This window comes from Lemur catta, chromosome 10 (assembly GCF_020740605.2).
Source record: "Lemur catta isolate mLemCat1 chromosome 10, mLemCat1.pri, whole genome shotgun sequence".
Lineage (NCBI taxonomy): Eukaryota > Metazoa > Chordata > Mammalia > Primates > Lemuridae > Lemur > Lemur catta.
The window spans coordinates 90803707-90825507 of NC_059137.1; the positions used below are offsets into that span (position 1 = coordinate 90803707).

Consider the following 21801-nt stretch of genomic DNA (forward strand, 5'->3'; position numbering starts at 1 on the left):
GGAAGCAGGGTCCGGAGATCAAGGAGTCATGAGGGAAGACCTGCTCCAGGCTGCTCTCCCTGGTTTACAGACAGCCTCTTCTCCCTGTGTCTCACCGTCAGCCACCTTGCAAACCACCTTCCCTCTATGTGAGTCTGCCTGTGGCCAAACTTCCCCTTCGGGGCACCAGTCATATTGGATCAAGGCCCATCCTAATGACTTCATTTTAAATCATCACCTCTGTAAAGACTCTTTCTCCAAATTAGGTCACTCTCTGAGGTACTGGGAGTTAGGACTTCAACATATCTTTTTTGGGGAGGACACAACTCAACCTGTAATAGTGTAATAATCTCTGGTAAAAAAAAGTCAGTAAGAACAGTGGGTCTGTTTTAAACAGCCATAGAAACTTGAACCTGAAAGTTTAGAAAGACAGCTCTAATCCAATTTCCACCTCAACATCCTTTTAGATCTCCCGTATTTGGCTTTAGTTTCAGAGTATCAAGAAAATTCGGATTCTTGTGGCCATTTACACAAGGCATTTTTGAACAGTTCATGGTGTAAACTCAGGATTCTAGAATTCAACAGAGATGGCTGCTCCAGTCTGTGCCAAAACAAGCTACCCAGGGACGCGCCCATGAACACACTGCTGGTCTGGCAGGAAGCAAACCAGCATGGAGGTTTTCATGGTAACTTTAAAAATGTTAAAATATATTCCAAATGGGCCGGGCACAGTGGCTCACGCCTGTAATCCTAGCACTCTGGGAGGCCGAGGCTGGTGGATCGCTCGAGGTCAGGAGTTCGAGACCTGCCTGAGCAAGAGCGAGACCCCGTCTCTACTAAAAAAAAAAAAAAATAAAAAGAAATTATCTGGCCTACTAAAATATATATATAGAAAAAAAAAATTAGCCGGGCATGGTGGCGCATGCCTGTAGTCCCAGCTACTCGGGAGGCTGAGGCAGGAGGATCGCTTAAGCCGAGGAGTTTGAGGCTGCTGTGAGCTAGGCTGACGCCACGGCACTCACTCTAGCCTGGGCAACAGAGCGAGACTCTGTCTCAAACAAAACAAAACAAAACAAAACAAAACAAAACAAACAAAAAATATATATATTCCAAATGGAATGCGGATCAAATATTTGTAAAGCCCACCAGGGAGCCTGCAAACCCACAGGAATAGGTCAGCTGAGTTTCTTGCAACTCCAGCCTCCCATCCTCTACCATCTCACAGGACGCCCCAGGACCCAGACCCACCCCTGAGGAGCTTGCGAACTGCCAGGGTCTACTGGGTATGCTGACTCCCCGCTCTGTCCGCACCTCCTGCCCTGGTCAGAGCCAGAGAAGGACTTCCTACAAAGCAGCCCTGACACGTTTATCCCAATTTGTAGAGATAATCATCTTCCCCAGGAGCTTCAAGGAATGATTTGATAAAGCATCAGGAGCACAGGAGGTGCAATGGCACAAAGACCCTGAACCTCTTCAATGACACAGGAAAGCAGCCTCCTTGCTGGAATAAATAAGTGAATAAGAAACTACAGCCAAGACAGGGCGATGGCTTTGGCTGACCGCCTCACCTTCCCAGGGCGACCTGTGTGCCAGGGGGGTGCGGGTCTATCTGAAGACCTTACTCCAGATCCAGAGAAGCCCCTGCAGACATGGGGGGAGGGAGGTGGGAGATTTCAGACCATCCTGTGCAGCAACACACCTATCCTTCTGCGACCTGATCTTCTCCCCACCTGAAATCTCTGAAATCTCCCTCGATCGGGACCACAGGGCTCCGTATGCACGCTCATTTGCCTAACAGCCCACAGACAAGAAATAGCACCACTCATTTGGCTCCCATTACAAGACACGCAGATGTTTCCCACGTTCACAACTACAAATGGTGCTGCAGTGAAGAGCATGGGTGTGTTTTTAGAGTAGGCCACAGAATATGTGCATTTTGAATGTTAACAAACAATGCCAAACTGCCCCAAAAGGGGCACCCCCAGCCTGATGACGGAGTGCTCCCACCGCCTTATTTCTCACTTCTGACTTCAGGGCTGGAGACAGTTGTTTCATAATTTGCATTTTCTTGAATCCTAATTAGGCCAAACTTTTTTCATAAGTTTATGGCCTTTTGTTTTTGTTCTAAAAACTGCCTGACTGTACCTTCTGACCCTCTTTTACTTGGGGTATTTATCTTTTTCTTTATCTTTTTATTTATCTTATGTATTCTGGATGTTAATCCCTTCATCTGTTCTACACATGGTAAATACCATCTTACCATCCTATAGTAAGAATTCTCAAACAGGGTGTCAAAGCCTTCACACCGAGAAGCAGAAAGCTGGGTCTGCTGCTGCTGTTGTTGCTGAAAAAAAGGAGGGAGGAGCAGTAAACACCTGGAAGCTGAAATGCCTCCTCCTTTTCTACACCTAAATACAATCTTTCTTAATAAACCCAGGGCTCTGAGAACAGTGGAGAATGTCCCTGTCTGCAAGGTGCGCCCCAGGAGGTAGTAACAGGAGCACCTGCCAAAAGCGGGTCTGGGAATGCAAGGGGGCTGAGAAGGGCTTAACAGAGCTTAACTTCTGGGGCCCTCCCCACACTCTCGCACAGAGATCTCCAGGGAGTCAGAGCCGCTCTGACACAACCCTCCAGGACAGGACTCCTGGCCCCACACCTTGCAGCACCTTCTGGAATTAGGAGCCACCAAACCCGCAGGAATTCCCCCCTGTGGCTTGAGGGTGAGGCAGGGACTGAGGGAGCAAAGATGGAGAAAATCTAAGCAAATGAATGGGGTGGATTCACCATGAGCAACTCAAAGGGTAAATGGCTATTCCAGGTGGCTGGGAAAATGGGAGCTGGCCTGGGTGTCAATTATCACCAGTGATAACAGTATGGAGGTTAGGTGGAGAGTACCGACAGGTAACCAAGTTAAGGCTGTCTGGGACCAGTTAACTAGGCCAGGGGAAATGAAGCAAAACAATAGAGTGTGGTAACTTGAAGCTGGGTGAAAAATATGTAGGGGTTTGCTGTACTAGTCTAATTTTGTGTATGTTGGAAGTTTTCTGTAATAAAAATATTAAGGAAAAACATCAAAAAATATCTGGCAATCCAGAAACTAGACTAAGACTTTGGGATTTTCAGTCCCTTTAATGAAACCCTGTCTGGCCTCGAGGACACCTGGATCCCAGGCCTCCCTGGTCCTGTGACACCACTTCTGATGAAATAATAACTATTCTGAGTCTTTCTTCTACGAGAACATGCTACACTCTACTGTTCATTCCACCGGCTTCAGCCACACATTGGTACCATTTAACATTTTTAATTCTTTATTTTGAAACAATTTCAAATTTACAGAGAAGTTGCAAGAATCGTGCATGGATTCCCCTTTGCTCTGTACCAAGACTCACTGATGTGTCACTGTCGCCCCAGTGCTTCATCCTCCTCTCCCCATGCTATGCACAGGCTTGTGTCCTGAGCTCTCTGGGAGGAGGCTGCGGAGGTCGAGCTTATCCCCCGAACATTAAAGGGTATGTATGTCCTGAGAGTAAGGACAGTCTCTCACACAGCTAACAAATGCAGGAAAGCCAATTTTGACAACATGTTTAAATAATTTATATCCACCTTCCAATTTCATCAACGGTTCCAGTAATTCCCATGACAGCATGTTTTTGCTCCCAGCACAGGGTTGGGTCCAGAATCTGCACTGGGCTGCCTTGTCCCTGTCCTTTAGGCTGGACCCAGCCTGGCCCGTTTTGTCTTTCATGTCACTGGTAACTTGTACTACACACCAAGTTGTTTCATAAAATGACCCTCCATTTGGGTTGCTGACTTTTGCTCACTATCAGATTCTCATCCCCAACTGGAACACAACTTAAGTGATGTGTGCTTCTCTAGGGACAGCGGCCACCTGCCTGAAGCTGTGCTATTAACCTGGATCACCCAGCTAAGGTGATGTCTCGTCTCTCCAGTCTATAGTTAGTAATCGTCCCCTTGAAAGTAAGGAATCTGTGGGAAAAACCTTTGAGACCATGAGCATTTCCTGCTCTCATCAAACATGCTGCCCTTTAATTAGATCCTGCACTCATTGATGATTCTTGCTTTATGGACATGTTCTGTCTTCCCCATCCTTCCTATTTTTTTAATGTGTTATAGTGAGTTAATCAGTGTTCCCAAAAAATTCATATCCACTCAGAACATCAGAATGTGACCTTATTTGGAAATAGTCTTTGCAGCAGTAATAAGTTAAGGACTGGGGATGAAATCATCCTGGATTTAGAGTGGCCCTAAATCCACTAGCTGGTGTCCTTATAAGAAGAGGAGAAGACACACATGGTCGCCAGGAAGAAGGTCGGGTGACGATGGAGGTGGCGATCAGAGTGATGCGGCCACAAGCCAAGAACACCAAGAACCACCAGGAACTGGAAGAAGTAAAAAAGAATCCTCCCCTAGAGGCTTGGGAGGGAGTGTGTGGCCCTGCCGACACCTTGATTTTAGACTTCCAGCTTCCAGAACTGGAGGAGAATCAACTTTTGTGAAGTCATCCAGTTTGTGGCACTTCATTATGGCAGCCCTAGGAAACTCATACATGTATTTACTCAGTTATGTACTTATCATCAATAGTGAATCGTGGATTCCTGTTTTGTTCCACACATACTACATGCTTGTCCTTACCTGTGCTGACGCTTCAACAGTCCCAGATTTGGCCACTGGAGCTCCTTTGAGTTGGCTCCTGTGTACGTTTGACATGCCCCCACCATTTCTGAGTGCTCCCTCACTTTCTACAACAAGAACATGTTCCAGGCTCATCTTGTATTTTTCCCTGGCCCAATCCCATAATCAGTCATTTCTCCAAAGCTCTCTAGCTTCATTAATACATAATAATATTTAGAAACAAGATCTGAACACTAAGAGTGCTCACTCCTAATGAGGTGCTAGGAAATAACTGCTGTGTACAGAATAAAATGTTTTACAAATTCTGGGCTTGTCATTTTACCATGCTATGCACCATATGTATATAAATGAAATCATGAGTTATACCGATACCTCCAATTCCAACCCAGCCCATCCAGAGTCTTGCCCATCTTCCCTCATTCCATATTTGTATCTCCTTCCTTCCACAGTGAGAACCTGGCTCCAACACTGTCAGCAATACACTTCTCATTCACCCTATCTCACAATTCACACAAAATAGATTCAGAATTGATACACTCACGCCACTATGAAAATCAAACCTACTAAGAAGAGTGCAAGATTTTCTTTCCTGTTGTTGTTTCAGTTTATCCCTGTAGACTGAGAATACACAGTCAACACACTGAGTCCAACAATTACTTGAACTGGGCTTCTTTCCCTTGCCACGTGGTCATGTTATTCATTTGCAATACAGTTGTATTTTGCTTACCTGCATTCAATTCTAGTTTCTCATGATTTTTTTTATTTATTTTTTTTTTTGAGACAGAGTCTCACTATGTTGCCGGGGCTAGAGTGCAGTGGCATCATCATAGCTCACTGCAACCTCAAACTCCTGGGTTCAAGCAATTCTGCTGCCTCAGCCACCAGAGTAGTTGGGATTACAGGGGCATGCCACCACACCTGGCGAATTTTTCCAGTTTTTGTAGAGATAGGGTCTCGCTCTTGCTCAGGCTGCTCTCAAACTCCTGAGCTCAAGCAATCCTCCCACCTTGGCCTCTCAGAGGGCTGGGATTACAGGCAAGCGCCATTGTGCCTAGCCTAGTTTCCCACCATCTTTAGTGATTTAATTTTATTTTTTGAACATGTAGAAAATTAACATGTTCCAAAAGTCAGAACATACCAAAAAATCAGAAAAAGAATAGAAAGGATACTACCACAACATAATAAAAGCCACTATGAGAAGCCCACAGAGAAAATCATACTTAATGATGAAAGACTAAAAGCTTTTCTTCTAAGATCAGAAACAAGTGGCCCACTTTTATCACTTCTATTCAACACAGTACAATCAAGCATCACTTAACAGGAATATATTCTGAGAAATGCACAATTCATTGTTAAGCAATTTTGTCCTGCAAACATCACAGAGTGGTCATACACAAACCTAGATGGTATAGCCTACTGCATACCTAGCCTATATAGGATAGCCTATTGCTTCTAGGCTACAAACCTGTACAGCATGTTACTGTACTGAATACTGCAGGCAGTTGTAACACAGTGGGAAGGATCTCTGTATCTATCACATCTAAACACAGAAAAGATACAGCAAATATATAATTTTATGGGACCACCATCATATATGCGGTTCATCATTCAAAATGTCATTATGTGGCCCATGACTGTATTGGAAGTTCTAGACTGAGCAACTAGGCAAGGAAAAAAATAATAATAAAGACATCAAAATAGGAAAAGAAGAAGTAAAATTATCTGTTTGCAGATGACATGACCTTGTGTAGAGAGTAAGATTCATAAAAATGCTGTTTGAACTAATAAACAAATTCCACAAACCTGCAGGATAGAAAATCAACACACAAAAATCAGTTGTATTTCTATGCACTAACAATAAGCAATCCAAAAAAGAACTTAAGAAAACAATTCCAATTATAATAGCATGGACAAAAAGAAAATACTCAGGAATAGATTTAATTAAGGAGGTAAAAGACTTGCACACTGGAAACTACAAAATATCACTGAAAGAAATTAAAGAAGATCTAAATAAATGGAAAGACATCCCCTATTTATGGACTGGAAGACTTAATACCATTGAGATGTTAATACCACTCAAAGCAATCTATAAATTCAAGGCAATCCCTACCAAAATCTCAAAGACGTTTTTTTTGCAGAGCCATAACTGGCTACTTACACCTGAAATGAAGCCAGTGAGGTGGAGGAATTGAATTTTTAATTTCTTTTCATTTTAATTAATTTTAACTTAAATAGCTGCCTGTACCTAGTGGCTGCTATATTCCATGGCACAAGCCTACAATGAGGAGTTCAGGCCAAAATGTTTCTGCAATTTAACTGCACATTGTGTTAACCACCCCTCCAGGAGGGTGTGGAAACCATTAGGCTGTGAGCATTTGGGACTGGGGGAAACCCTCCCCCACTCAGCGGAAGACTTACAGCAGCCACATTCTCCCCTGATAACATCTCCAAAGTGACAAAGTGCTCACTGAAGCTCATTCCAGAAACAATTAAAGACACACACACCACTTCCCAATGGAACTTAAGACCTTCTAGAGGACAAGCTACTAAGTCAAATTAGGCTCAGTTTTTCTGTAATTATTTCCTTCCCTTTGACTTTTGTTTTTTTTGGTTCTTTCACAGACAGAACTTAAAAGAAAACACTCCCAGAAATCCCACAAATGGTGCAAACCACACCAACACAATTCCCTATTTTTGAAAAGCTTTATGAAAATTCCCAACATTGTTCAACAATTCCTTGGCCTCTCTGTTAATATGATTTTGAACAGATTACACCCCAGACATATTTTATGACAACTGCACATGCAAGCAAAGCTGTCCTGCCCTCATTTCCAACCTGGCAAGCTCCTCTACAAAACCAAATAAATACATGTTAGAAAAAGATGGCTGGTACAAAATCCCAGCCAGCTGCAGCATAATTAACAGGCCAGAGCTCCTCTTGTTGCTTAGATTTTTACTTCAAAACTCAAGAAGCCCACGCTACCCACTGAACTCCTAACAGTGATGCAGTGGTACCAAATCACAGTGCAAACCCAGAGAGTCCAGAGGGGCACCCTGAAGCAATGTTTTCAACACCAGGCCTTTCAGCCCAAGTCTTCTCATGAAACTGCTATTGCCTTGCAGCTGGGGTACAACCAGTAAAAATCCACACCTAACTGGCAATGCTTTCTCTACAAAGCAAAGCACCCTAGTTTCTTTGCTTTAAATCCATTCATGTTTGGTATTCATGGGGTCCACTTGGCGGTCACTGCAGGGTTCCCAAAGAAGGAAATATCCTCATAACAACGTTCTTTACAAAGAACAGAGTCAGTCAATTCAGTGCAAGGAAGAGCCCGCCCTGAGGAGCCCCTGGTGAGGCACAGCAATGAAAACCCAAAGCTGAGCAGTGCAGCCCTTTGCCACACGAAAACCACCAGATGCTGATGGGAGTGGGGTGGATGTCCCACGAAATGGACCAGATAAACACCAAAAGGCCTCTATTGTCAACAAACATTTTTGAAGACAGTTACAAACCTCGGGTGGGGATAACACTTAGTAGTGCTCTTTCTTTTCCCTGAATACAACTTGTAATTACATAATTAGAACTCTCCAACGGAAAAGACTTACAAAGGCACCCAAATTTCTAGCACTTCCTCAGACTAGCCAGGTCCTACAGATTAGGGAGCCCAAGCCCTTCACACTCAGTTCCTGTTTCAATGACAATGATAACTTTTCCCATCCTGGCCTCCCTTGGAATGCATTTAAAAGCAGAGCCAGTTTTCCAGCAGAAACCTTTCTAAAGAGGATTAATCTTCCCTACCTGTCAGATGAGCTGTTCTCACTCCTGCATTTCTATTCCACTGACTTCAGAAAAAGAGCTTCCAAAGAAAAGAGTGGTGTAAAATTCAGACTCTGCCAGACTTCAAAAGTCTCTGAGGTTAGATCCAGGCTAAACGTTTAAGGAGCAACAAGTGATTCCACAAACCACACGAAGCATCTACAAGCACCAATTACAGCTGCACTTCTGATCAACAATAGAAAAATTATTTCATGATAAAAATGAAATGTCATTTCACATTGCCTCTTAAATCTGCAGAACACTGTCACCAAAAACTACCTCTGGAAAATGCACATTTTAAACTCATGCTGCTTTCTGCACACAAATATTAAGCAGAATTCTTGTCAGTTTTCTAACTATGATTTGCTTTACTAATTAAAAGTTCAGCCTCACCTACCAGAGCCCCCGAGTGTCACATAGGGTCCATGATGTTCAGATTTTCAGGGTGACATTCTTTATCAAGTGGACGTGAGGATTAAGCTTGATCTCATAATTAAATACTGGAAAGTTTCAAATGTGTAGTTCTTTGCTTGGTACACAGCCATAAGAAAAATATGTTGCCTTACTACATATATACAAATTTTTCTTTTTCCACAAAGTCTTCTTATTCAAGATGTTTTCATTTATTTTCTTCTATATCACTATCATTATTTATTATGACCATCACTCCAGGGATCTGGCCCAGAAGTAAACACTGCACTGTCATAACGGGTGAGGGAGCACCCTCAGCTCCCTCCCTCCCAGCCAACCCTGCCTTGAGGGGTACACAGTCCCAATCAGGTATTTGTCCTTACAGGGAACAGTCTTTCTATAAAACAGTGGAGTAAATCCTTAACCTTTTGATGTTTTTACATAGTAAACTATTTCGCATATAAAACATACTCAAATTGCCGAGACTCCTCTTCACAGCAGAAAATATTCCAAACACCCAAATCTCCTGTAATCATAATTTTATTCATATTTTGACTATGTTATCATATTCTTTGATTTTCAGTTAGCAGTACAGAAAGAAGAGAGTTATATTCTACTCCCTCCCCTATGAGAGTATTATTATTCAAAAATTGAAGAAAATGACCCAGGATTGCATTGCTTTGTTCATCACACCTTTCTTACTTTGGAAAAGATGGCAATGTTTAAACACTACACCCAAAACGCAAGCAACGTTCCTGTTCTTGCTACAGCCTTCACGTAAGCTCTGGGCCACCGTCCTTTCTCATCACCCATCTCAAACCCCTCCCCGCGGCACCCCCTCGCATGCAGGCAAGGCCGCCCTGGAGCCACGCGGTTTGCAGGGCTGAGCTTTTGCAGGGCAATCACCCGCAGGGTGGCCACCAGCAAAGGCGGAGCAACCACACGTCGAGGCAACGTGTTGAACCTCCCCCCTAACCCAACCCCACCCCATCCCCCACCCCAGGCAAAGGGACCTCCAGACTCTCCTAAGGCGGAGGGAGATTCTTGGGGCGTGACGGGGAGTGCAGAAAGAGACAGGGAAGTCGTTAGCGATGAACACTTAAAATGCAGTTTACTTAGTTCATCGTGCACTTTGAGCAGTTTATGCTTTAACGAAGGGCGATGTAAACGCAAACTTTCTTCCCAAATCAAGTAATAAGAACTGTCTGACGTAATCAGCGTCTGCTTAAACCAAAACGTCCCCCACGAACGGCCATTCAGCATTTCTGAGTCCCGCCTACCGGGCCGGCGAGGGCCGCAGGCCTGGACGCCTGGAGCGCGCAGGACGCGGGTGGCTGAGCGTCCCTCCTGCCAGCGTCTGCCCAGATTCCCACTTGCCTGCAGGAATGCAGGGGGGATACTGAAGCCCCATGACGTGTACGGACCGTCTCACACACTTTTCTGGGACTTGAGGCGAACCTCCTCGGTCTCCAACGCCCCAGGGCCCGGAAGCCCGGGCCGCAGCGTCCCCCGCCGCAGGGTGCCCGAATCCGGCCGCGGGCGCGCCGTCTGCCCCTGGCGCCCGTGGCACGTCCCCCCAGCGTTCCCTGCACCGCCCCGCGGCTCCTCTGCGCTCCGGGTCCAGGCGGCCGAGCCCGCGCAGGGTCCCCGGGGGCAGTGGGTGCCCCTCGAGGAAAAGCCCCCTGATAGCCAGGCCCCGCCCCTCCCGCCGCACACCTCCCGCAAGTCCCGGGGTCCCCGCGTGTGCCGGAAAGCGGACGGGCCCCTGCCGCCCAAGGACCCCGATCCCAGTCTCGGGAAACACCGCTTACGCCACCCCAGGGCGGTGGGGGATGGGGGGGCTTAGGGGCAAATGGGACAGAGAACTGACGGGGCTAACAAAAGGGACGCCGGAGAGCCCGTCTCCATCAACAGGCCCTGCGGCGTGCGGGGCAGTCAGGACCGGGCTGTGGGCGAGCGCGAAGGCGGCTCCCGCCGGGCATCAACCCGCCCTGGGGTGTGGGGCCCCCGGGACAGACCCGGGCACGGGGCCATGTGCCCTACGAGGGTAACCTCGGGGAGCAAGACCGAGTCCCGGCGCCGAGACCCACGGGGTACGTCTGCCGACACAGTTCCGGAGCCCGGCGCGCACTCACTACTCGCTGCCTCGGGACCCTCGGAAAGCCCCGGCAAGAGGCTCCCCGCCGCCCCCGGCCCCTGGAAACACTTCGGCGTCCACAGAGCGCGGCTTACTGGAACCCCGGCGGCCCGGGTGCGGGCCAGGGCACCGGGCCGAGGCTGGCGCCGGGGTGGTGCGGACGGCCCTGGAGGCGCCGCTCGCTCGGAAGCACGGGCGCCGGCGCGGCGGCCCGGAGCAAAGTGGCGGAGAAGGGCCGGCCGCGCGAGCCGCGAACCCACCGCCGTCCCACGGGGCGGCAAGTCGGCTCCTACCTGAGGTCCGGGGCACTGCGAGCAGGAGCGTGGCGGCCACCCAGACGGCCGGGGAGCGCAGTGGTGCCCGCCGCGGTAGCGTCGAGCCCTGGGCCATGCCGGGGGCCGGAGGGCCGCCGCCCTCCGCCTGCCAAGCTCGGCCTTCGAGTTTCGGGCTGGGTCGCGGAGCTGGGCGCCACCACCCCTTTCTGCCGTGCGACAGCTCCTCTTTCTCCACGGCGCGTCGCAAGTTGGTCCCCTTCCAGGATCTCGCCGCCCTCCTCTGCGGCCTGGATGCGCCGCCCGGCTCAGGCTGCGGCGCGCGCTGGCCGGGGAGGTCCTGGGCGCGGGCGCTGGCGTCCCGCCGGCCGCCGGGACGAGCGCGGGGGGCGGACCGCGGGCGGGCGCGCAGGAGGCAGGGTCCCCAGCTCGCCCGCCCCGATGAGCAGAGCGAGGCCGGCGCCGGCGCCCCCTACCGGGGGCACGCGCAGGAAGCAGGGAGCCGGGGCCGCCAGTGGGTCCCCGACTGTCCTCCCGCGCCCACCCTCAGGCCTGCGCCTCGGAACGCTGGAACACAAAGGTGGTGCCTTGGAGGCGTCCAGCCTGGTCTCACTGGGGTTGCCCACGCGGCAGTTGCCCCCCAACTTTGTGGGGCCGGGACACCCGGGGGCCTGGGTCACAAATCAGTAACTCCTGGCGACCTTCCCTTAGCAAGTCAGAGAGCCACCTAGTCCTAGAGACCAGCGGCGAGAGAGGAAGAGAAGAAGCGATGGCTCAGCAAAGGAAATCTTCAAGAAAAGAAACAGGTCGCTTCCATGAAGGGCCAGGGCCCTCCCAGGCCAGTGGGGACAACCGCGTCCCTCCAAAATGCTCAGAAGCTGCTGGGAGTGGAGCTGTGTTGAGGGAGCCCTCAGGACCACGATGCTATCTGAAGCCACCGCTGCTTTTGGTTTACTGTTAAAAGCAAATTGTGTAATTTTACCCATTAAAGGCAGAACACTATTTGTTCTCTGCAGAGCCCCAGAACATGCAGAAGTAATTTGCTTCACTTGTAAAGGACATTTTGAACACAACTCAAATAGCGTATTTTCTTTGCTTATTCTTGGTTTTGCTTAGAGCACATGCAAAGGTCTGGATCAGGAAAGCCCCACCCTCTTGTTTGTAACTGAGGAATTTTCTTTGTTTTTTTCTTCCTCAGGGAAAGGATTTGGATTCTGCAGCATCTCAGTTGTTTGTGAGGTTTATCTTTCAACTGATTATCAAGCACCTTGTTTGGTGTTTTTGCTGGAGCACCATTCTCTGTTAATTGGAGTGAATTAGGGAGAGCCCTGGACTTGGGTGCCAGACCTGGAGGCCTCTGAGCCTGTGCCCTACAATTGCCTCCACCCACTTCAGGCAGGAAATAAAAGTTCTCTTGGATAGTCTACAGACAAATGGTTGAGCCAGCCCTGGCCCATTATCCCTGTTAAAATTATTTAGGCCTGCTACTGTCTCTGTCCAGTTTGGGGAACATCTCACACAGTTCTCCTTCCTAACACATGTTGGAAAGACTATGACTGTGGCTGGCCGGGGGCTGCTGGAAACACAGGAGAAGATCCCAGCCCCTCCTGGACTGGATGATAATATCATCATCAAACTTCCAGGACCCCAAGCCCCAGGCTCGGGCCATCCTTCTGCCCAGCTGGTGCTCGTGTGAACTGGGGGCTGCTCTCCCCAAGGTTTTTTGAGGACTGCCAGATGTTTATCTTTGGGTTTTTTCTCCTTTTACCTTCCCTTGGGGGCCCTTAAATATGCCTTTAAAGTAAGGTTATAAGAGTTAGTCTTGAAGCACTTAGTTCCTTCTGGACCTAGGGAAAACCAGACAGGGGCTGCAGAGAAGGGTCCTATGAGCCCTCCCCTGGAAAATCGGTCACTCGGCAAGGCCTTGTCCTTTCCCTGGTGCTGTGCATCTCAGAGAAAGTGGTCCCGGCACATTTGATTTTCACTTCACACGGCACATTTGATTTTCACTTCACACGGCTTGAGGTTGTATGTAGTTCCAGGACCATTTCATCAACAGCTTTGCCATTGATTCTTGTGTGACTTTCATAAAAATGATGTAATCGTGCTTCAGCCCCTCATCTGTATGCTATTTTCACACAACTGGGGCCCATAAACCTGACTCAAGTTTTAAACAGCAACATATATTTTTGCTGACAGTTTCTTGGGTGGGGTCAGAAATGTGAGTTATATCACACATGATTCCTTAAACCCTTTTAAAGCTTATCTTTTTGATATTTGTTTTTCCCCAAAATTTCCCTGTCAATAATTCCTTCCTGCATGCCCCTACCTCTCTCCCACTCCCACTTCCTCCACTTCCTACAGGTACAAAACTGAAGGATAAACACAATAAGTTAAATTGGATGGGTCAAAATAAAACTTTCTCAGTGGGTAGCAGAATATGGCTTAGATCCAAGGCCAAATTGGAACTACATACTCCTTCCCAACTACGTTAGTTATCAATTGCTGCATAACAGAGCACCCTCAAATTCAACAGCTAAAAACAGTAAACATTTATTATTTCTGTGGGCCAAGAGTTCAAGAGAGGCTTAGCTAGATGGTATTGGCTCAGAGTCTCCTAGGAGGTTGCAGTCAAATGTCAACCAGGGCTTCCATCACCTGAAGGCTTGACAGGGACTGGAGGACTCTCACAAGGCAGATTACTCACATGCGTGACAATGTGCTGGGTATGGGCAGGAAGCCACAGTTTCTAGCCACATGGTCTTCTTGAGCATCCTCACAATATGGCTGCTAGCTTCTGCCAAAAGAAAGCCAGGTAGAAACCACATGTCTTTTACAACCTAGCCTTGGAAGTCACACACCATCATTTCCTGCAGGATCTAGTTGGTTACACAGGTGGGCGCTCTTCACTGTAGGAGGGAACTAGACAGAGGTGTGTGTACCAGGAGACAGGAATCACTGGAGGCTGACTACCTGACCACCTGCCTGGGAGACAGCCATGCTGATCCTCAGGATTGGCACAAGCAAGAGGGAGAGTACGTGGTTTGTACTAGCAAGAGTCACAGGAAGAAGCCAGGCACCCTTTACAGGCTGTAAGAGGCCAGGCAGATATCTGGGGAAGAACGTTCTAGGTGGAGTGAAGAGCCAGGGTGAAAGCTTCAAGGCCAGAGGGGTCCCAGGATATCTGAGAAACAGCCCTGAGACCTGGGTAGTTACAGTGGTTGTGGTTTAATTCGCATTTTCCTGATGAATAATCATGTTGTATATCTTCTCTCATGTTTTTGGCCATTTGTATACCTTATTTTGTGAAATATCTATTCAGATTTTTACTGATTTTTTTCATTGGTTTGGATGTCTTCTTGTTTTTGAGTTTTAAGAGTTCTGCAAGAATATGGAGTGTTTGATGGGTACCATACTGTATGGCATTAATGGAGAAAGTAGACAAGTGCAGTTCAGGGCCTTTTTGCCCATGTGTCCTGTAAGAAATTCGTGCAGACCCTGCAGTGGGATTTTTACTTGTTCTTTACCTTTTCAGTTAGGAAAATCCCCAGCTGAATCGTACCCTTCTGCCCTATTAGCAGCAAGCTCTTCAAAAATCCAAGAGCAAACAAGATAAATAGCCAAACTTGTCAAACAAGATGGCTCCATTTCCTCATTCCACACTTCTTGCCAGTGTGGCCATCCTGCATCCACATAAACAGCTTGGTGTGGTCAGTGAGGACCCCAGACTAGCGAACACAAGGGATATTGTTGTCTCACTTAGCCTCTGCAGCATTTCCTCCTACACCATTCCGTCCTCAAACACATTTTCCCCTGGCATGTATGACATCAAGTGCTCCTGGTTTTACTTCCACTTCTTTATGTTCCTCCTTGTTTTTCCTCTCAACCCAGGCTCTTCCACTTGGCAATTACGCTGGGTTTGGTCCTCAGCCATCGCCTTGTCTCACTCCACACTCTCTCAGTGGGAAGTCTCTTCCAAGCTCACTGCTTCCGCGGCCACCACCGGCAACTCCTCGGTGTGCGCCTCCGACCCGGCGGCTCCCCAGCCCGCCAGACCTGTATTTTCAACTGTCTCCTTGGCATTTCCACTTAGCTGACCCGATGGCACCTCAAGCTCCAGTTATCCAAATCAGGAACTCAAGATCTGCATCCCCTCTCCCCAAATCCAGCCTCAGACCTCGTCTTTTTCCTGCGTTCCCTCGTGCATTCGAGGGCCTGTCGTCCGTGTAGTCCCCAGGACAGACACCGACCCCTCCCCAGCCCCTCCCTCTCCCGCGTCCCGCGCGTCCCCAAGGCCTCTTGGTTCTACTGCCTGCTGCCCTCTGTCTCCGCCACCACCGCCCCAGCCCAGGGTACTTTCACCTTCTGCCTGGAGAAGAGCCCCCGAAATGCTCTCCCCGTCGGGACCTTCCACCAGCTCCACCCTTCCCTTCTTACGGATACGGGAAGATCTTTTCAAATCCAGCGCTCTGGGTTAGATGCCTCTGCCCAACGGCTCGCTGCCCTTCCTAGAGGAAAGCCTGACGTCTGCAACACATACCTGAGGATCGGACGCCCACCTTCCCGTCCAGCCTCCCTCCGTGTACTGTGTTCTTCTTGCTTTCTGCTTTTATTTCCCCCAAAGCACGAAAGGCATTGAGCTACCTTCCACCACGGGCCTCTTTGCAGGTGGCTGTTTCTGCCTGCAGCATGCTCTCCCTGGCTTCCTTCACTCCAGGCACTTTGACTCATCCCTTTGGATGTTGCTTTCCCTGAGTGTCTTCCCTGCCGTCCTCACCCCGCAGCAGCCCGGGCTCCGTCACAGTTACACGCGTACCTGCGCTCTGCAAGTTCACTTGACGGGGTCCATTTTCCCTACTGACCTGAAGTTCCGTAAGGAAGAGGCTGGTGCATCCCCAACAAGGCCTGAGCGGTGCCAGCGGCGTATTTGTGGCTAAAAGAAAGGGAGGGAGGGTGGAAGGCAGAAAAAGCTGATGTGTTGAATTCTGATTTAAAATAAATGCTTTCGTTTCCTAGTCTGCTGCCTTTCTCTAATCACAGCAAATCTTTATCAAATAATGCAGGCTGTTTCCCACTTGACTGAATAACCTTTTTGTAGGTTCATCATGAAATTACACATGCATCCAGAACCACAGTGTTTTTGTAAAGCATATTTTCTCTTCAGCCATTTATTCCTACATACAGCAATTTCAGCTGCCTAGGCTTTCTTGTCTCCAAAAATTCAGATTCAGGAATAATAAAACAAGGATTCCAGTTTTCACCAATAGCTCACAAAGCTTGGGTGCAATAGTCATTATGCTAAGAAAACTTTATTTCAGATTTCCAATTTTCTTGTCAGGAAATGGTGGCAGCAGAGGAGGCTGGCAGGAAATTGTACTTCTCTTTGTAGTTCCTCAGTTATTTGGTAGGAAGGTGACCCCACCCAGCAGGTAGTATCTAGGGGAAGCCCACTGCTAGTTGAAGCTCTAGTCTTAATCTCCTTAATTATGTTGAGAGGTTTTTTTTCCTTTCCTGACACCAAATGTGTGGTGTCTTTGCCAACACCAATTCTCTGATTCTCCGAAAACCAACTGGGTGTTCCACAATTTAATTTTATTCTCACACCAACTACCCAGGGTGAGGAGCAGACTCAACAGGTTTAAGGGCTCAGTCCCACGAGATTGCCCCCACTTTGAATGCCATTGCAAGTATTTCATTCCCAGGTTACCTACATCTCCAACTTTTTACAAATTCTGGGGTTCCTACAACCTTTGCCTCAATTCAGTTATTTGCTAGAACAATTAGCAGAATGCAGGAGCACACCTTACTTATGATTACATTTAGTAGAAAGGGTACAACTCAGGAACAGCCAAATAGGAAAGATGCATGGGGCAAGTTCTGGAGTTAAGAGGCATGGAGCTTCCATGCCCTGTCCACACCACTCTCCCTGCACCTTGATGAGTTTGCCAGTTTGGAAGCTCTTCAAACACCATAGTTTAGGGGTTTTATGAAGGTTTCATCATATAGGCACAAATGATTAAATCATTGGCAATTGGTGATTGAACTCAATTTCCATCTCCTCTCCCCTCCACAGAGATCATGGAGTGGGGATGAAAGTTCCAACCCTGTACCCAAGGTCTGGTCTTTCTGGAGACCAGACCCTAACCTGAAGCCATCTAGATGCCCCCAGCCACCAGCCATCTTTTTAGCATAAACTCAGGTTCGTTCTAAAAGGGTTTGTTATCAACACTCTGTGACTCAGGAACTTCCAAGAATTTTAGGGCTCTGAGCCAAGTGGGCACAAAGACCAGTTATATATTTCCCATCATACCACACATGTGGTCAGAAGGTTTTTCCTAATAGCGTAGTTATAAATCAAAATAAACAATAAAACCAAGATGTATTTATATCACCATGGTTACTACTATAGGATTGTTGGATTAAAATATTAACATCACTAAAACTTTAGGTCAACAAGATTTCATGCCAATAAATCTTCTAAAATTCCCTTTTAAAATATGGCCGGGCGCGGTGGCTCACGCCTGTAATCCTAGCACTCTGGGAGGCCGAGGTGGGTGGATCGCTCAAAGTCAGGAGTTCGAGACCAGCCTGAGCAAGAGCGAGACCCCGTCTCTACAAAAAATAGAAAGAAATTAACTGGCCAACTAAAAATATATATAGAAAAAATTAGCTGGGCATGGTGGCGCATGCCTGTAGTCCCAGCTACTCGGGAGGCTGAGGCAGAAGGATCGCTTAAGCCCAGGAGTTTGAGGTTGCTGTGAGCTAGGCTGACGCCATGGCACTCACTCTAGCCCAGGCAACAAAGCGAGACTCTGTCTAAAAAAATAATAATAATAATAATTTATTTTTCAGTCTCAAAAGCACATGTTAAATCTCTATTCACTATGGATTAACAATCACCAGTTTTATTGGACAATGCTTAGACATTCAGCTGCTCTCTTAATAACACAATCTCTGAAATATATAGAAAATTATGGCTCCACTGGTGAAAGCTACTGGAAGCCTGGGACCTACAGTGAGTTGTCTTATACCCATTCCACTGGTTTTAATGTGTTTTATGTGTTGAATCGTGTTTCCCCAAAAGATGTTAAGTCCTAAACCCAATACCTGTGAATGTGACCTTTTTTGCAAATAGTCTTTGCAGATGCAGTCAAGTGAGGACAAGGTCACTAGAGTGAGCCCTAATCTAATTTGACTGGTTTCTTTATAAAATGGGGAGATTTGGAGGGTGAGACAGACATAGAGAGGGAGAAAGCACAGACAGGGAGAGCACCGTGTGGAGATTGGAGTTGTGGTGCCATAAGCCAAGGAACCACCAGAAGCTGGAGGAGAAGCCTGGAACAGCTCCTTCCCTAGCGCCTTCAGAGGGAACAGGACCTTGCCAACAACTTCCAGAACTGTGAAACAATAGATTTCTGCTGTATCAACCACGCAGTTTTGTGGCACTTTATTATGCTGTGCTAAGAAACTAATACAAAGTAATGGATGGACACAGACCAGCAGTAGCCCTTTCAAACTACTACTTTTATAAAATTATTAAACATAAAAATTTGTCTAACATAAAATTATCTCAACCAGACTACACACACACACACACACACACACACATACACACGTGCATGCTAGGAAAGACGGTCGAGGTTCCCTCATCTCCAGGAACATGTAATGGTCCATTTACCACCTGGTAGACACGGGTGCTCTCACCCTCTGGGGTGGCCTAGGCCACACCTAAACAGAAGCCACTCTGAGAACATTCATCAGAATGAGACTTGGAGCATTCATTAAAAAATGGGATCTTCAAACTTTAGGCAAGTGGAGCAAGAACAGGTAGCCTTTCAGAGGGAGTGGGAGTCTTCATATTTAGCAAACTTGGGTGTGCTGGCACGAGTTGTGATTGGTGTACGTGCTTGCTCTGTGACACCTCTCATAAGGTTTCTTGAGTCTTACAAACATGCAAATGAGACCATCCTAATACTTTGATGTGAATATAATGTGATGATTCTCTTTGGGACTTCTCTTTGGAAATGTCAGGTGACGGAGTGTTATGGCTAGACAGAGACTTAGGTTTATAATTCCCATCACAGAATAGAGTGTCCTTGGCAGGGTAATTACACAATGTTGCCTCTCTCATAACCCCATGAAGTAATGTGCTCAGGCCGCATGCAGCTTCCCTCTGTTTTTATTGGAGCTTTGGGAGGGTGTACATGATGCCCACCTAAGCTTGTGACAATAGGGTTGTCGTGGACATGGGAATGGCTTTGTCAGGGCAGGTATATAATAAGTACCTTGAAGTTGTCAGCTGCAGGGAGTTGAATACCAATGATGGTAGCAGCTGCAAACCACTGGAAGGCTGAAATACTGAGCAGCCCCAGGAGGGAAATTGGAAAAGAAGAGCAGGGGAAAGCCAGAGGACAAGCCTGTTTGTCTCATCTCCAACAGGAAAGTCAACACAAATGGCCAGTAAATATATGAACAACAAATACTTAATTTGACTAGTAACCAGAGAAATGCAAAATGAAATGAAACTCCTTTTTTGGCCAGGCGCGGTGGCTCACACCTGTACTCCTAGCATTCTGAGAAGCCAAGGTGGAAGGATCACTTGAGCTCAGGAGTTCGAGACGAGTCTGAGCAAGAGCAAGACCCCATCTCCACAAAAAATAGAAAAATTAGCTGGGTGTGGTGGCACACCCCTGTAGTCCTAGCTATTTGGGAGGCTGAGGCAAGAGGATCACTTGAGCCCAGGAGTTTGAGTTGCAGTGAGCTATGATGATGCCACTGCACTCTACCCAGGGTGACAGAGTGAGATTCTGTCTCAAAAAAAAAAAATGTAAACTGAACCACCTCTTCAGTTCCCCCCTTCATATTAAAAAGAAAGGGAAGCAAATCACTAAGTCCAGCCAACACTCCAGAGGAGGGAAATGAGGCTCCACCTCTTAAAGGGAGGAGTCTCAAAAAAATTAAAGAAAAAAAAAGAAACTCCTGCTTTTCTTTTTTGAGTTGGGGTCTTGCTGTTACCCAAGCTGGTTTCCAACTCCTTAGCTCAAGCAATTCTCTTGCCTCTGCCTCCCAAGTAGCTGGGACTATAGGCATGTGCCACTACACCAGGCTAGAAATCCTATTTTTGAACTGGCAGGCATTTTAAGGGAAATTGGTACTTCTGATCATTGTGGGTGGGGATATAAAGTGATACACAGCCATTCTGGAGTTTAACTCACAGGATTTATTAAGACTTGATGTGCCTGCACAGTGATCTAGCCATTTAGTTCTCTGTATATCCAGAGGATAAGGAGGGAAGTAGTGTGGATGTTTATGGCAAGATTTCACTTATCTAATGCCACATAGTAAACCCAAACCCTTGTTAGCTTGAAACAATTCATGACTATCCCTCAAGATTCTATGGGTTGACTGAGCTCAGCTGGATGGTTCTTCTACTAAATTACGGTACTCAACTGCATTAAAACAGCCAAGATGGGTTCTTCACTCGAATATCTGGCACCCTAGTGCTCCTCCATGTGGTCTTTGTGTCCAGAGGAAGTGTGAGACATCTCCTTCTCTAAGGCCTCTGTATGTGGCCTCTTTCTTCAGAAGGGTATTGAACTTCTTACATGGTGCTGGCTCCCAAGACCACAAAAGTGAAAGCTGCCAGTATTTTTTAGGCTTAGGCCTGGAACTGTTACAACCCCAAATTCACCTGCATTTCATTGGTTAAAGTGAGTCACAGCATCAGCCCAGATTCCGTGTGGAAGGGAACTACATAGGACTTGAAAACATGGAGGTGTACTTTACTGGGAGCCATCTTTGGACACTAGCTACTACATATAGTATTGTTTTTTATAACAAAAAATTAGAAGTCACCTAAATATCTATCAATTGGTGGCTGGGGGCAGTGGCTCATGCCTGTAATCCCAGAAATTTGGGAGGCTGAGTAGGGAGGATTGCTTGAGGCCAGGAGTTCCAGACCAGACAGAGCAAAAGGAAGACGCCATCTCTACAAAAAATAGAAAAATTACCCATGTGTGGTGGTGCACACCTGCAGTTCCAGCTACGCAGGAGGCTGAGGCAAGAGGGTAGCTTGAGCCCAGGAGTCTGAGGTTGCAGTGAACTATGATAACAGAGTGACAAAGCAAGATCCTGTCTCAAAAAAAAAAAAAAAATCTATCAATAGAGCAACGTCTGGATGAACTATTTATATGTATATATATTTATATATACACACATTTTTACGTATGTATATACACTATAATACAAACAGATGTACAGCAGTGTAAAAGGATGAAATAGATCCATATATACTGACACAGATAGATTTCCAAGACATATTTTTAAGTAAAGTAAAAAAAAAAAAAAAAAAAATATAGAGCAATGAAACCATGACAGGATATTTTGCAAAATAATAAAAAAAAACATTAATCCCATGCTCATGCTCAACTTGTATAATATAATTGCATAGAATAAGGACTTTAAAGATCAAATTTAAGCTGTTAACCATGTCTGCCTATGGGGAACAGGAAATGAAGTTGGGCTAAAGGTCA

General features: G+C 46.9%; 1 protein-coding gene across 1 annotated transcript in view; it reads right to left on the reverse strand.

Moving 5' to 3' along the window:
- ROR2 (receptor tyrosine kinase like orphan receptor 2) overlaps positions 1-11665 on the reverse strand; it is a 207174-nt gene extending 195509 nt beyond the window's left edge. Inside the window, exon 1 of the mRNA XM_045562582.1 lies at positions 11291-11665. Within this exon, the coding sequence (XP_045418538.1) occupies positions 11291-11387 (97 nt within the window). The 5' untranslated portion in view covers positions 11388-11665. The remainder of the gene's footprint in view (positions 1-11290) is intronic.
- Between the last annotated feature and the right edge of the window lie 10136 nt (positions 11666-21801).